The sequence below is a fragment of the Emydura macquarii genome, unplaced genomic scaffold (assembly GCF_026122565.2).
Source record: "Emydura macquarii macquarii isolate MOO-44397 ecotype Brisbane River unplaced genomic scaffold, CSIRO-AGI_Emac_v2 contig_3692, whole genome shotgun sequence".
NCBI lineage: Eukaryota > Metazoa > Chordata > Testudines > Chelidae > Emydura > Emydura macquarii.
In genome coordinates this window covers 10,545,304-10,561,300 of record NW_027133829.1, presented here as the reverse complement: position 1 = coordinate 10,561,300, position 15,997 = coordinate 10,545,304, and the positions used below count along the sequence as shown (strand labels likewise).

At 43.7% G+C, this 15,997-nt stretch overlaps 1 protein-coding gene across 4 annotated transcripts in view; it reads right to left on the bottom strand.

The window, feature by feature from the left end:
• BTRC (beta-transducin repeat containing E3 ubiquitin protein ligase) overlaps window positions 1-15,997 on the bottom strand; it is a 160,947-nt gene that overhangs the window by 16,305 nt on the left and 128,645 nt on the right. For all 4 annotated transcript variants that reach the window (XM_067537194.1, XM_067537192.1, XM_067537191.1 and 1 more), the window contains 6 exons: window positions 12,145-12,331; window positions 8,761-8,857; window positions 7,767-7,904; window positions 7,016-7,134; window positions 2,205-2,454; window positions 1,659-1,777 (listed from right to left, as the gene is read on the bottom strand). In XM_067537194.1, coding sequence (XP_067393295.1) covers window positions 1,659-1,777; window positions 2,205-2,454; window positions 7,016-7,134; window positions 7,767-7,904; window positions 8,761-8,857; window positions 12,145-12,331 — 910 coding nt within the window. The remainder of the gene's footprint in view (window positions 1-1,658; window positions 1,778-2,204; window positions 2,455-7,015; window positions 7,135-7,766; window positions 7,905-8,760; window positions 8,858-12,144; window positions 12,332-15,997) is intronic.

Below are 15,997 nucleotides of genomic sequence, written 5' to 3'. Positions count from 1 at the left end.
GACTAACTCTCTAAGGAAGACAAACTTTAATTCCCTAGCTATTTTGTACACACCATATATGCAGAATTGTAAAATCATTTAAAACACTCCCTTTTGAAAAACATTTCAGGACTCTAAAGGTTTTCAACCTCTATGACATCTAATTTCAGAAGTTACAAACGTCAAATTTCATATCATGCTTCCCTATTGAAGGCCAACATCTGGTATCTAAAGTAAATTAAAATCAGACACATCCAGTCATCCACATAGATTACTTAGTAACCTGCCCAATGATTGTCTTCCCACAGATACCCACCCTCAACCAATGCTTGTGAAAGGCCGACAGAGTAAGTGAGCAGGTTAACCTTGCACCATGCCTGAGGGCCACTGAACTTGGATTCAGCTAAGGTTTACTGCCAACTTCATGAAATTCTAGCACAATTTATCTATCTTCTAGGAATTTTATTTAGTGTAAGCATTAGGGGAACTGTATTCCTCTTTAGGTTTATTACTCTACTGACATATTTTTGTTAGTTATTACAAAGTGGTATTTTAGCTGATTTTCTAAATGCTGCAATATTTAACTATTTCCTACTCCCACTACTTTTGGCTCTGAGTTTCAAATTACTGTACAAAAAAGGAATATTTATTCAAATTCAAAATACACACAGTCTTCTTGCTGCATGTAAGGGCATTTCATAAAAACAACAAACCCCATTTCATTAAAGAGGGAGTCAGCGCTCCCTGAATCCGACTGGTCCTTTTACCAGATTGTGCCATCAAGCAGACAGCACGCAGAATTTGGCACAGCCCAATTGGTTCAATTCCCTTGTGATGTCACAGACAGGAGTGTCACCTTCCTGTACGATGCAGAGTAGGAAAAGGTGGCTGGTTGTGGGGAAAGGCCCTCACGCAAACAAGAGCCTCAGTATTCATCATCGACAACAGAGGACTGGTAAAAAAGGAAAGCAGATTGCTACTGCTTAGACAGTCTGTTGCCTCCTCTAAACCAGAAGGTGACGGGTAAAATGGAGGCAGCCCTATCACCCATCTATATAATCCCAACCACTTGCCATGGTCATTTACATGTTGATTCCAGTTTACTGAACTCCTCTAGTGAAGGCGATAATGGTACATCCCTTTAGCCAGAGCTGCATGATTTACCAAGAAATCCTGACTCCCAGCATGAGGTTAAATTAGGGCAGCCGGAAAAGTGCAAGAGGGAAAAAAACTGAACTTCATGCTCTCAGCCAGCTGTACTAAACCATACCAGATGCCAAGTACCACACGAGGAGTTTGGTGAGAGCCCAGGAGGATTTCTGAAGAGGATTAAATGCCTCTTATTGCAAGACTGACCCTTTAACTAGACACACAGGCCAATTAAAATATCACAAAAAGACATCACGCAAAGTGGTGCTTGCCAGCTATTTCACACACCAAAACTGTCTAACCAATCTGACGCGCTGATTAGTATGGTACTCTTGAGATATGGAGGATACAAGGCACTGCAGAAAAATGGTTTCTGTGCCCCTCTTCAGTAGTTCACAGCATTCTATGTCAAAGGCAGCACTGTTCAAGGCGAAATGGGCACAGACCCTTTTGGTTATCTAAATTCTGCATGTCCCAAGGGAACTGAAAACACCACACGCAGAGCTCCGTGATGGGAGCTTGCCTCTCACCTGATAGTGTTATCTGAAGAGCCACTCACTACTAGCCTATCTCTGTACTGCAGACACGCGATGCCTCGTTTGTGGCCATTTAAGGTGCGCACAAACTCGCAGGTACTAGTGTTCCATACCTAAGATGGGGAGAGAAAACACACACGGCCTAATTATTACGAGGTATTAAGAGGTAACTAACAGAGGGGAAGGACTTGGGTGAGAAATGGATGTTTCCAGAACATTGAAAGTCATTATGACTTCAAGGTCACAAGTCAAATTCAAGACATTATTGCTAACGTAGGGAAAAGTACCTTACCAGTGATATATGGCTACAGCCTCCTACAGTTAATAACCTGGCTCCTCATACAGAGCTTTTACTATAATATATTAGGACTAGTCCCCAAAGTAAACCATAGCACTGTCAAAACTGATTAATAGTTTATGTATGAATTGGTTTCTTCCTGAATTTTAACATCACCAACTCTTATGTTCTCAGGAATCCACTAATTCTTCTTGGTTAACAATGACAAGTGTGGTAAATAAACAGCTTTTGAGATTTCTCACCTTTATAGTCCTATCACCTGATGCTGACACAATATACTTGTCATCAAAGTCCACTACGTTGACAGCAGCTCTGTGTCCTACCAGGACCCTCCGCAGGGTAATGTCTGTCGGGGAAGCCATGTCCCATACGGCAATGGAGCGGTCTTTGGAACAGGTCACCATCATGCCATTGTTAAAACGCAGGTGTAGCACTGCTTCGCAGTGGTGAATCAGCGTGTTTAGCATCTCGCCTGTATTTACATCCCACACCCTGAAATTCACACAATATTTCAACCCAGTGGGAGGAAAAGAGGCTGAAAAAGAAATTATATTAGATTTTTCTGCAGGAAAAAAAAGAATCAAGTCTTTGGTTCTATTACAAGCCAAAACTGCGCTAAACCTAGAATGTGCTGAATAGTTCATTACGAGATGCCTCATATAAACCCGTTGATTACAAAAACGTTAAAGGAGTCCAGCAGCCGAAAAACCTGCAATGCAATTAGCCCCATAAAATCAACACAGCAAAGAGCAAAGCATTTTATAATGAAGTGACTGTGTAGTGCTGATGAAAGGTACCAGACTGGAAACCCTGGAGACTGAAGTCCCCTGCTGGCTCTGCCTCCAGCTCTATCCACTCCCAAAGCTACGCCTGTTTACCCTGACCTGGGGAGAGCCAGTGCTAAAGGCAAGTTCACTCCCAATCTTCAGCCTCTCTGCTGGCATGGCCAACGAGGGGGACAGCGTTCTATAGCAGAAGACCAGAGCATGCTTTTTCTTTGTAAGCGAATCTAAAAGAATCGTTAAAAAGACACTATTGGGTTAGCTCGGGTTCTAACAGCAACAGCTTACTGATCCTGAATGCCCACAAGGAACACTACTATGTCTCAGGAAACTGTTGACAACACCCAAATTAATATAGAGTTTTTGTATCAATTGACCATTAATAGGTATAGTCTATTACACCCAAAGGATAACTTGTGGTTAAAAGAATCTGGTATATGCTCAACTTAAAGAACTTCTAGGACATGAGTTGGGGATTTTAAAGTTTAAAAAAATGACAGTTCCTTTTGGTGCATTCTGTTTGCTAAGTTCTTTACCTCAAGGCAAAATTCTTTACAAAAGCTTCCTGCAGCACTATCCTATTCTAAACCGCAGCCATACTAAACTCCAACAGCCTAATGGCCTTATTGTCAAATAGCAAAAGAGTGGTAATTGAGCTCCTCCTCCCTCAGTGAAACTTGCAATTAAACATGGCAGTGATGTACAGGAGAGGAGAAATGTCGCTCGTGTTTATGAAATACGAATGGTTGTTTCAGATGCTCTAGTAACAACGCCCATTCGGTTTTGTGTGCGCTAACCCATCACAAAAATTGGGCTGCAGCAACCCTCAATCCTAAAGGCCAGATGGTTTTGAAGAGTGCATGCCACCTGCCATTAACCCCACCTAAAACTACAGCTCTTCTAGGAGGCTCTGGAGGCCCTCCGCCTGTCACAAGAAGCCTGGGAAAAAAGCAGGAGGAATTGGAAATCCTGGCACTGTCAAGGAACTATGATGTGATTGGAATAACTGAGACTTGGTGGGGTAACTTACATGACTGTAGCACTGTCATGGATGGGTATAAACTGTTCAGGAACGACAGGCGGGGAGAAAAGGTGGAGGAGTTGCACTGTATGTAAGAGAGCAAAATGATTGCTCAGAGCGCTCCAGTATGAAACTGGAGAAAAGCCAGTTGAAAGTCTCTGGGTTAAGTTTAGAGGCGAGAGCAACAAGGGTAATGTTGTGATGGGCATCTGTTATAGACCACCAAACCAGGAAGATGAGGTAAATTAGGCTTTTTTCAGACAACTAGTGAAAGTTTCCAGATCACAGGACCTGGTTCTCATGGGGGACTTCAATCAGACTGACATCTGCTAGGAAAGCAACACAGCAGAGCACAGACAATCCAAGAAGTTTTTGGAGAGTGTTGCGGACAACTTCTGGGTGCAAGTGCTGGAGTGAACCTACTGGGGCCGTGCTCTTCTTGAGCTGCTGCTCACATACAGGGAAGAATTGGTAGGGGAAGTAGAAGTGACAGGGCACCCTGAGGTTTGTACCCACATTCTTGAGTCACTGCAGGCAGTGCATGAATCCTGCCATTTGGGGTATGTCCACACGGCACGGGGAGGCAGACACACCAGCTTTGCTGGAGCCAGCATTCTGAAAATAAAAGTAAAAGCGTGGCCACAATGGGCTGGGCGGCAGCTTGGGCGAGCCACCTAAGTACAAACTCAGCCAGCTCCCTGGATCCATACTCGGGCGGATAGTCTGAGGCACCGCCTGTCCACTGTGGCCATGCTGCTGTTGTCAGCGCACTAACTCAAGCAGAGCCAGTGCATGTCTGTCTACTCGTGCTGTGAAGCATACTAGCTGCTGTCTCAGAATACCTTTGGTGCCTACCGAAAGCAAAATGTGCTCGGCATGAACCCACGGTCAGAGTTATTGCTGTCTTGGAACTTTTAACAGTAACAAAGGAAGAGAGGATGAACTCCCTCACAGGTTGAGATACCACTTCCACCTTCCTTTGATTCAGTTTCTCAGTGGAAATGCGTTTGGTAAAAACACACATGATGGCTGGAGTCTCACATTTACACATTTGTTGTGCCCATTTTTTAAAATCTGAAAACACAATTTATGACAATCCTATCTCTGGCAAAAAGGTATGAAAACCACACACCTTCCCACTGCATTTATTTACAGGCATGTCTATAGTGCTCATTGCTGAGTTATATGAGCATCTCTGTTAGAACCAGCCATCGGCATGACAAAACCCTCCCATGAAAATCACACCGACACTGCAAAACAACAACATATCACTCGATCCAGCTGACATCAGAAAAATGTCAGGAGAGCAATGAAAACTTGTCTTTTGTTATCCCTTTCCCCTCTTTCCTTCACCTGTACCTCCCTCCTACTCTCAAGGTTCTCCATCCCACGCCAAATTTGCCTGTCCCTCTTCCTCAACATCTGTTATATCCACCTTCTGGAAGAGCAAGCCAGTAGGTATATTCTTCAGGGGAGGCCTTTCTCTTGCACTCCTGGGGAGCCAGTCATATTGCTCTGTGTGTGCATGTATGTGCCTTTACTTCCATCCATAAACAGCCCAAGCTTTATTGTGTGTTATCAAACACATAGCTGAATGGTAGGGGGATAGCAGCTATGCACTGGGGCTCAAGTGAATCTAAAGCCTCAGACACAAATGCCTGAAGCGGCACATGTTCTGGGAGTTCAGAATCACTGTCCCTACAGATAGAAAGGTCGGTAAGTTGTTTCGAGTAACTAATTCAATGGGAATCCTGGAGTCACAGGCTATGTAGACAGACACCAGGTTATGGTGGAAAACACAAAGACGTTTGACTGCAGGATGCAAGGAACGAAGCCATGGACTACAGAAATGTGCCATTAGAAAATCAGAACGGGCTGCCAAAGTGAGCAGGAGCTGGCGATCAACTGATTTATCTGGGCAGGTGGGTCCCTGAGATTTTGTACTGGAGAAATGTTAAAGTCCATCTGTACATCCAGCTGGATGAAGCCCTCCTTCTCAAGGCGACCCAAGGATAAAAGTGTTCCATCCTCTGAGCCTCTGGGACCAGTGCACATATTTATAGACAAACTGGAAAATGAAGTATTCGAGGCAAGTAGCCAGTCTGGGGTTTGGCCTGCCCACAGTGGACTGGGAAAGGACAGAGTCTTTCACACAGATCAGCCTTTTCGTTTGTGCTCAGAGTTATGCAAAGCACTGCCACACCCAGTCTCAGTGCTGGTTAATTTTGATCTCCCAGTAAGGCATGCGGCATGAATTCCGAATGCATGCAAATGGCAGGAACCTACAGAACTCCCAGCACTACAAGCCTGTGTAGGCAATACACAGGGGTTGATTTTTAGGGTCACCCGCTTATCAATGGTGGTTTCAAAACGAGTTTAGGTGACAGCCCAAAGGAGCCTGCAGCCACGGGACCAGGAGCATGAGTGCAAATGCTGCAGGAAAGACAAGTGCCATAGCTTTTGGCCTGCCTCCAGCAGTGCTGCTTGGAACTGCATAGTTCATACTCTGGCAGAAAGGGGGAACAGCCTACTCACATCAGCACAGGGCGACCTACTCTCCCCTGACCAAGCTCCGGCCCTCTTCTTAAGCCAAGGGAGAAACGTCCCCCTCACTCCCCCAAACAGTGTGCTGGTGAGTCACTGGTTCACCAGCTGAACATGTTTTTACAGATATTTTAATTTCATTAAGTAAAATCATTACCATTTTGCACACACTGGTCTCCTGAACCGTGCCTACTGACCTTCCCACCTGGAGAGTAGATTCTGACTTGGACTGTCCAGCCTTGGACATGGGTTTGACAATGGGTGAAGAGAACAAGGTCATAAAGATATAGTGGTAAAAAGATATTTGGTTGAAATGCATTAAAGCCACACAGGGGATCTACCCATACATCTTGTGTTAAAACGAATGGAAGATGAGTGGCTAAATCTCCTACCTTACTTTGAAAACCTAACCATGTCTTTAAAAGTCTCTGTATCTCAGGGAGAGTGTCCAAGTGTGTAAAATCTTAGTAAAAATTCACAAAAAAGTTTCCCAACCCAGTTTGGAAATCACCAGCCTTTTCTTAATTTGCCATTTCCCTGTGGTAGTTAGCAAAACTTGAGTGGAAAATTGATTTTTAAGCAAATAGGGCATCTTGTTGGAAAGATTTGTGAACTACTTAGTGAAAAAGGCCGAACAGAGAACAACTTTACAAAAATCTTTTCAGTACCGTCCGAGGGTGCAAATCGCAGATTCGAAAGTACATACCTGACGGTTGAATCAGAAGATCCAGTAATGATCACCCGCTCATCATACTGTAGGCACAAGACGGAACCCGTGTGTCCAGTCAGAATTCGCTTGCATTCCAACGTATTCTTATCCCAGATCTAGGATGGCAAACATCCACAAACGGCCTGGTTAGTAAGATTTTCATCACTGTTTAAACGGTGCATGTTGCTGGGTTGGCTGTTTTGTTTTTTATTACATACTGTTTGTGGATAGACCTTCCTTAGTAGCACGGAATGCACTTTGCTATTCCACAGGCCCTTTGGTGCAATATAAAACATCCTTACTATCTCTGGTTTTAATATAAATACAGGCTCTGTACTTCTCAGTAGGGAACAGGGGTAGCCTATAATTACTGGAGGACCAATAACACTGCTAGCAAAGTCCATTTCGTAAGGAAGCAGAGCATTTCTTGCCAGGTGGGGCAGATTTATATACTTTGCTGGGGGAAGGCTAGCTTGTGTGTGCCAAAGAAAAACGTGCACAGGCAAGGGCAGTGTTTCTCAACCTTTTTGATACTGAGAACCGGCTTGCTGCCTTCCCAAACTGTGTTAGGGAGAGCTCATGGACTGGCACCGGTCCACAGACCGGTTCGTTGAGAACCACTGGGCTACAGCACCTTCTAAAAAAGTCTCTTACCAACTGCTTCCTCCCACACTGAAATTAGGACACCAATATTGTTTATGTAGCCTGCTTTACACACCCCAGCTTTGCCACCTTGAGGAGTTCTTACCTTGATAGTATTGTCTCGCAGGCCACTTACTACCTTCTGATCGTCATACTGTAAACAATAAACCCCTTTGCTAGTTTCACTCCGGCAGTGGATTCTCTGTAAACTGTGCCTTCCACACCGCCAGTTTGATTCTATTGTCTTGAGGATAGGGAGCAGAGAAGAAAGAGAAACAAAAATAAAACTTGGAACAACTTTTTTGCTGGAAATTAGAGAAAGTCCCGTTACATATCCCAGCAAGAGGCCCATTAGATGATACAGCACTCTCCCAAGGGAAGCAGTGGTGGGGGTGGCACTGCTAGAGCCGTTTATAATGACAAAGTACTGGAGAATACATCATGGTGAATGTTGTTGCACTGGCCATTGTGGGGATGGACGAGCTGACCTAAAAGGTTTTTTCCATCTCTAACTTCTGTGAACCCTTCAACAAGAGGATGCTCCGTGACTAAAGATGAGTGAAAGGTGGTACCCACCTAGATCTAGCCAGGTGGTTATATGGCCCCAATCACCACAGCAGCTGAGCACTTCTCCTGCAATTAAGAGTTCAAGCACAGACAAGAGTTGGTAACTTGCACTGTAACCATTTATGGGGCAGTGGGGCCACATTTGCTGCTGTCGTCTCTAGCAATGCACGGCTCTCTCTGGTCCAGCTCTCTCAGCTCACCACAATCTCTTACTAGGCCTGACTATTTTTTCATAGGAAGAGCCATGAGATGCCTGAACACTGTTCAGCTGCCGAAATGACACCGTGGATGTTGTGCAGATTCACCAGGATCTGCTGCTTTAAATATGTCTGACAGCTAATACAATTTACATTCAGGGAAGGGAGTCGCTAAACCTGTGATCTTGATGTGATAACTCCAAAACCTATGAATTGGGGGCAAAAAGCATGTATGCCATGTGCAACGTTTACCAAAACCAGTCTGAGGGGTTTGCTGACATTGCAATACATCAGAAAGTTAAAACAACCACACAAAATGAAACTTTTGTTTCTTACCTCTATGTCCTGTATAATTTTTGGATAAAGTGCTCTATAGAAGGAGTTGGGTGGGGCACTCCCATCAGGTGGCTTATTTTTAAATAGATACTGTCCCCTGGAACACAAGAAACATTTCCCATTCAACACAGTCCATGTTTCAGCGGTGTTGGGCAAAGGTTTCGAAGGCACTGTCCTGGATGCATTGCTGACTGTAGGGGCAGGATCCTGATTAGCATTCAGGTTTGGTGAGCCCGGTAAGATGGGGGTTCCTAGCACTGTTTGACCTATTGCACTGTGACTCTTGTATTTGGATACGTGACAAATCCACAACAAGTACTAGCAGACACCTAGGGAATTGTAAATGTGTTATACATACAGGGGATGAGCCACTATTGCCCCAGTATGAGAGTGACAGTGGTTCATACGTCCCCTGGTTTCTGTATCTACTGTGTGTGTGTGTCACCTTTAACAGAAGGGGATCAAACCTTCATAACTGCCAATGAAGTGGGGAAGGGTCTGCAGGGAAGGCCAGCAATGGGAGAAAATTAAGGAAGCCAGCCCCCCCCAAATGTTAGCTGTTTGAGGCCTGAAAGCTGCATTAGCAGGAGTGACATCTGCTTTGGCACATGGACATTTTACTGCTGCTGCTAGATTCTGGTAAGCAACATTTCATTAGTGGCTCCTACCTCATTTCAACACAGATTTGGAATACTCATATCCCAAGCTAGATTGTTGCTTAAAAAAATTCAGCAAACAGCAATCACTTCCTGCTGTGTAAAGAACTTTAATTCCTCATCCTGAAGTTAAGAAGTCACCAAACACGGTGCGGAAGCTAGTAAACCCCACCATGGGCGTACTAACTGCTGTTTTGCCTGGCAACATGCCTTGCAAAGAGGAGATAGGCACAAATGCCTCCGGGTGTAATCCTGGCATCAGAGGCATGGCGTTTACACTGGGCCAGCTCTCTGCTCCTCCCCTCCACTACTCCATTATAGCATAATTAATTGTTCCAAATCTCCATGTGCCTTTCTTGCCTGTCCCTTCCTCACAGTACACCTTGACAGCTTGTGCCTCATCTCTATGTAGCATGAAACCTGTGTCAGAGAAGCTACAAAAACAATCTGAAGCTTTTAGTTTACAAGGACAACAACAAGATATGGTACTGAACAAGCATTTGAAAGACACACAAGGGGACCGGCATATATTTAAATTCCCTAAGAAATTAATTTAAACACATGTTTTGGGGCAGAGCTGATTTCAGCTCCATACTTAGGAGCCTGCAGATTTTTAGCATAAAGTAAGCATCAGCCATTAACTGCACCGGAATCAAGGTTTGTGTTTCCAGTCTCACTCTCCAGGATGCGTGCACATGACTAGGTAGGCACATGCATGCAAGCAGGCAATTGTGTGTACAGGTCCTGTTCATTGCAGAGAGAAGTTGGTACAGTATTTGCACAAGGGGAATGCTTTTAGGAGCGGGAAGATTAATCACAAGGGCAACATTTTGAAGACTTCCTGGCGAGCACTGGAGGTTCTCGGAGACTGCACGTGCTGCGGAGATGGGGAGAATGTTTGAGCCAGACCCTGGAATGTTTAAGTTACACGTGGGTTGGTCTTCATATAGAATCAATTGTGGTTCAGCTAGAGAAGTGCTTGGAATTTTCACTGCATCCCAGGTGACCTCTCATGCAAGTTTCTCTTATAAAAGTAACTATTTCACGTCCCCTCAACTGAAGACAATGGGACACTCCCCGTGGACAGCATCTGAGGGACATGTGACCATGTACTCTCTCTACATATGACTGTAGGGTAAAAAAACCTCAGTTGTTTGCAGACTTTGAAGACTAGAAAACAGTGTATCTTTGTTCACAAACAGTGCCCAGGTTTTGTTTATCTTTAATAGTACATTTTCTATAAATGCTTGTGCCAATCCATGTGACTCCAAGTTGTCAGTGTAGTATTTTGTGTTGCAGAATTTGGACTCTCCTGTTGTAAGGTACCAGGAAGCAAGTGCTGAAATCATTGAGCTAAGTGAGGCGCAATAAGATCAGTCATCTATCATTCTGAACTGTCTGTCCACTCATTCCCCTGTGCCATTCAAAGCACTGATTCCAAGATATGAAGATCTATACGGCAGATCCCCAAGTTAAATTAGATATTGCCTGCCTCTCTTCACCACCCTAAGGATAAACTCCCACATTCAGTCAGAGGGTATTCTCATTGGCAGTACGTGTTGGGGAATTACATCCCTCCAACCAACTTAAACGGGGCACAGTGCAACCCTGAGGAAGCAGTACGATGACGACTGTGGTGGCAGTGGTGGGTATTGCTGACCTTCAAGATGAAAAACTGGGTTTTATAACTGACTTATTTATAAACATCAAATATCCATGTGATCAGCAATGGGCATCAATGTAAAATTCTGAATAGAGAGCAAAATACAGGACTGGAGATAATTGTGGGGTTTCTCTAACATTTCCTCTGGTGTCTGCAGCTAACATTGTCACAGAGGAGGGTTGTGAACACTTCTGATAATCACTGCGCTCCTGGAAGCAGATCTGCATCGTATTCAAAGGACAGTTCATAATCATGATTTACTTGTCCTTATAATCAGACAGTGTAACAAAATTAACTTTAAACCACATAACAGCATCTTTGCTTGCAACTTTGTATCTGTTTTTCCTTTTTAATAGCAACTAAAATGCCTAAGCTGTCACTTTTATCTTGTTTATGAAATATTCATACCCGGCTTTTTTGCGGCCAACATCCAAGGGACATCCTTGGAAAAAAATTATGTATTAAAGGGCTTACCCTAGAGAGGGAAAGTTCTAATGAAGTGTTGACAGAGCAGCTTCAAACTCAAGCGAGACCCACATGCTCGTAAGGCTATTCCAGCTTATTATTAACTAATCTATCTGCATTTCTAGAGTCCCCTACTCTCCACGGTATCTACCCTCGGCTTCCAGTTTGAGGATTGCACAGATACAGCGTCAAGTGAAAGTCTGCTGAGGAAAACAGACCTACCAGGAAACACTAAGCCATACCAGATGCCCCAGCTCCCAATCCTAAAAATGCTTTTCTGCTCTGAACTGCTGATCAGGTTACTGCCCCTCTCAGGTATAGGTTTCTTAATATGAAACTGAGTGACAGGCTAGGCGTACAGATTCTAAATTTTTATATCTTATTCATTACTGAGATACTGGAGCGCCTATGTGATGGGCAAGGAAAAACATGCCAAAAATTAGTTGCATAACCAAAAAAGCTCAACCTCTCCAATCCTTGAATTGTGCTGTAAACAAATGTCAAACTAGAAACAAGAAAGACTAACTCCAAATGTGGCACTGAACACACCACATCCGTTGTCCTAAATGGGTAAGAAAGCTGAATTTGCAGTTCCCTCACCATCCTCTCCTCTCTGCCAACCCTCTCCACAGCGAGTCTGTCCTGACCATTCTCTCAATAAGCTTCTTCCACAACATGCCATCGGATGTCACCCGGTACCACTCCTTACACACCAGCTCGGCAGCACATAATGATTTGGCATCCAGGTATGACAGTATGTTCTCGGCAATGTGATCCAATCCCCGAGCTGGAAAGAAGAATGAGAGTATTAGTCATTGAGAGGGATTGTAAGAGAGTTTAAACTCCTCCTCTTGTCTATTATGGAGATACAGTTTCTTCCCTATCACGGCTCATCCATTCCCTTGTATGCAGAGTCGGACCAAATTCACAGAAGAGTATTTGCAGCTAAGTTCAGGAACTAACAGTTTTTTTCCCAGCTTCTTTTGGATAAAACACAACAAGGCATTAAAAATAATAAAGACTCCAGAAAGTCATTCTAATCTATTTCTATGGGCTTTAGCACTAGGGGGATATTCTATAGATGGCATTTCCAACTCAGCAATGCAGCCCCCAAAATATCTCTATATTAGGACCATTTCTCATCTTGCTGCTACAGCTGTTCTCATGTTCCAATGGCTCAAAAGCAGTTTTTGCTAAAGTAGTAGCTTTTAAATGTAATGGAGAAAATATATATATTCCCAATGTGCACCCTGAAGGGTAGTGGTACTTTTAGACATGGGAGGGGGGAAGGATATGCAGATGCATGGAGGAGAGACAGTCTAAGGACAGAGGGAAGCAGGTTTGCTGGTGTCATTTATGTCCGTAGGTGGAAGAAAGCATACGCCAACACGGTGTCATTTGCAAACATTTTCCAGTGTGAATATCAGAAGGGTTGCTTTGTGTTTCAATAACGCTGTAAGACAATTGACTCAAAATTTGAAAGGGCACTGGACCAATAGCCTGGTTAACACCCCGGTGGATATATAATAGGATATCACATTGGAATACAGTGGGGGGTTCACCCTGTGTTGTTTAAAGTGGATGGGTTTATCCATTAAAATTCTTTACCAACTGCTCAAACCTAATCTGCACAGAGGCCTCAGAGGAATAAGATGCCTATAAAATAACATGGTTGCACTAATAAAGCTTCTCTTGGCTGCTGTTCTAATTCACAAGTGAGACAGCTACAGTGAAGGGTTATTGCTCTTCACAGATCACATTTCAGAAGCTTCCCAGAAGCTGTGGTGCAAAGGAGTCAGTCCTCCCCCAAGCACAAAGTTCTGCCCAATAAAGAGCATGCCAGATCGGTATTACATGCAACTTCCCTCCTCTCCCTAACAAAACCCACTAACTATTTGGAGTGGGATTAAATACTGCTTTTCTCATTCTTATTACAACAGCCTCAAAGACTGAGCTCCATTTGTTAGCAGCACAGAAGCAGGAAGCAGTAAATGAATTGTGACTGGCTAAATCACATGTCCATACTTAAGCAGATGCACAATGAGGCATGTATCAGCTGATTCTGATCTGAGTTCATGGGACACCATCTGTCCTAGCCTTTGTGTCAGGCCGATAAGTTAAAAAAGATCTCAAAATTGGCTCCTCATGCATGAAAATGATCTAACATGGCATGGCTCCTGCTTCCTTATGCAACAGTTTAAAATGTAGCCACATGCAGAGAACCAATTATATGATACTTTGAGCCCAATCCTCCACTGCCCAATGCCTCATGTAATTTACATCTATGCAAAAAAGAGCACGCAGATGATGACACAAGGTAGCAGGTAGTGGAGAAAAGGGCCCAAACATGTCTACGTCGATGCAGAATTTGGGTGCTAATTTGCGGTATTAACCTACCAAGGATCCCAATTGTAGAGTTTCAGATTCATAGATTCCGAGGCCAGAAGGGACCACACTGATCATCTGCTCTGACCTCCTGTGTAACACAGACTATAGCTCCTGCCTCTTCTTTGGCAGCAATCCCTCTGCTAAGAGTATAATACTTCAGGAGATGCAGGTCAGACCTGTGCTGAGCAGTGACCTATACTCACAGACATTATAGATATAGTTTCACAAACTCTGTGACAGAAGCTGGATTGACAGTTCTGGAGGCTGAAGTCTTCTGTTTCTCAGCTGAGCAGGTGCAGCACAGGGAGTGTTTCCCTGGACCATCCTTTATTTGTGCATCACAAACCTCATCTGCAGGAGTTACATCTAGTGGGGAAAGATGATGTGAGTCTGCATTCCCACTCCCTGACACACACATGGAAACTGGGTGCCCATGGATAGAGTCAACAAGGGTCGTTCCATGTGAATACTCTGAGCTCCACAGGAATTCTGCATGAGGAAAAGAGGAAGGAAGGAGAAAGGGCAGCAAGAAATGGGCCCACCCTGTAAAAGTTCTGCTTGCTGATTCCCAATCAGTCCTCACCAATCCCTCTAGGTGTCCCATCCACAGTCGCCAAATGGAGCCATCTTCAGTTGGTTTCTAATCCTCACTGCTGTGATGTGTGTATTTCAATCACAATAGGTAACCCAGGTCACTGACCTTAGACCATTCTTAGAGGGAGAAAACTGACCATTGTCAGAGAAAACTACTGTCATACAACCCCCTGCCTGCGTCTGCTACAAATGGAAAAAAGATCCAGACCCTATTTTAACAAGCAGCATGGTTACAAATCCAATTTCATAATTGGTTTCCAAGAAACAGCATAATTAATTTATAGTATAAATTTTAGGGAATTTCTTCTTCAGAGAAGCCACTTTAAAATGGGCATTTTCCTTTACCAAAAATTATGGCAAATTAACATGAAATGTGATTAGCTGTCCATTCTTCCGGATCAAATTATCTTTGAGTACAGTACTGCCTTACAACATAGTCCTAGGCAGAAAAGCTTTGTTTGCCTGAACTTGAAAGAATCTTTCACTTACTTCAGGCACAAAAGCCTTATGCAAAAAAATGCATTTTTCCCTCCCAAAACACAACACACACACTCTCTCAACAGTCTGGAAATTCCAAGTTGAAGCTTCGCTTTTCAAAATCTGAACCAAGAACACAAATAAATACCCAGGTAAAGTTACTCAAACAACCTTAACTCTGACCTCCACAGCACCAGAGAATTATCAAACAATCCTACTCAATGATAATAAATGTGTCTGATTGATGGATAAGAGGTAGTGCCATGTGATAAGAGAAGGTGGTCTGGAGAAGCTGAAGGAGAATTTACCCACTTTTGGGTTTTGGGGTGTATTTTGTGTGTGCATGTGTAGAGGAGGAGGAGGGATGAAAGGGATGAGGTGAACCCTGAACTTAATTTCCAGGCTTCTTAACGTGTGTTTTTGTGAGAAAGTGACAAAGCTCTGCTGTGGGTTCTTTTTAGTTGAGATGACAGATTCATAATTCTAAGGAAACAAAGTTTATCCTGAACATTTCCTTAGTTTTACAAAATGTTTAACAATTGTCCAATAAGCAGAGCTGCTGCAGTCCTGGCAGGCTTCCCACAGATGAACACAGTTCTTTCCCAGACACCCTGCTGCCTCCTCACATGGATCCTCACTGGAATCCTTGTCCTGCATGTGGCATTTCTGCTTGTGGACTGTACAGACTGGACCTACCTGCCCCTCTGAGATTCCTTGTCATTCACTTCCCACGTTAAGGTCACATGAATTGGGGGGACACACTTTGCAAACAAGCTAGTTGATGCATATACATTATTTAAGTGCACAGTTGCCACTGCGCTCTCGTTTAAATAATTGAATAATTGCTACCTACATGCGACAAACTAGAGAAAGGCCCTTCCTACCTATTCTGTACTACACAAGAAGTGAAGTCTGAAGGTAGATCTATTCCATGGATATAAGTATTAAAAGAACATTGACAAGGAGTGGATTACAAGTTAAAAACAGTTACTTA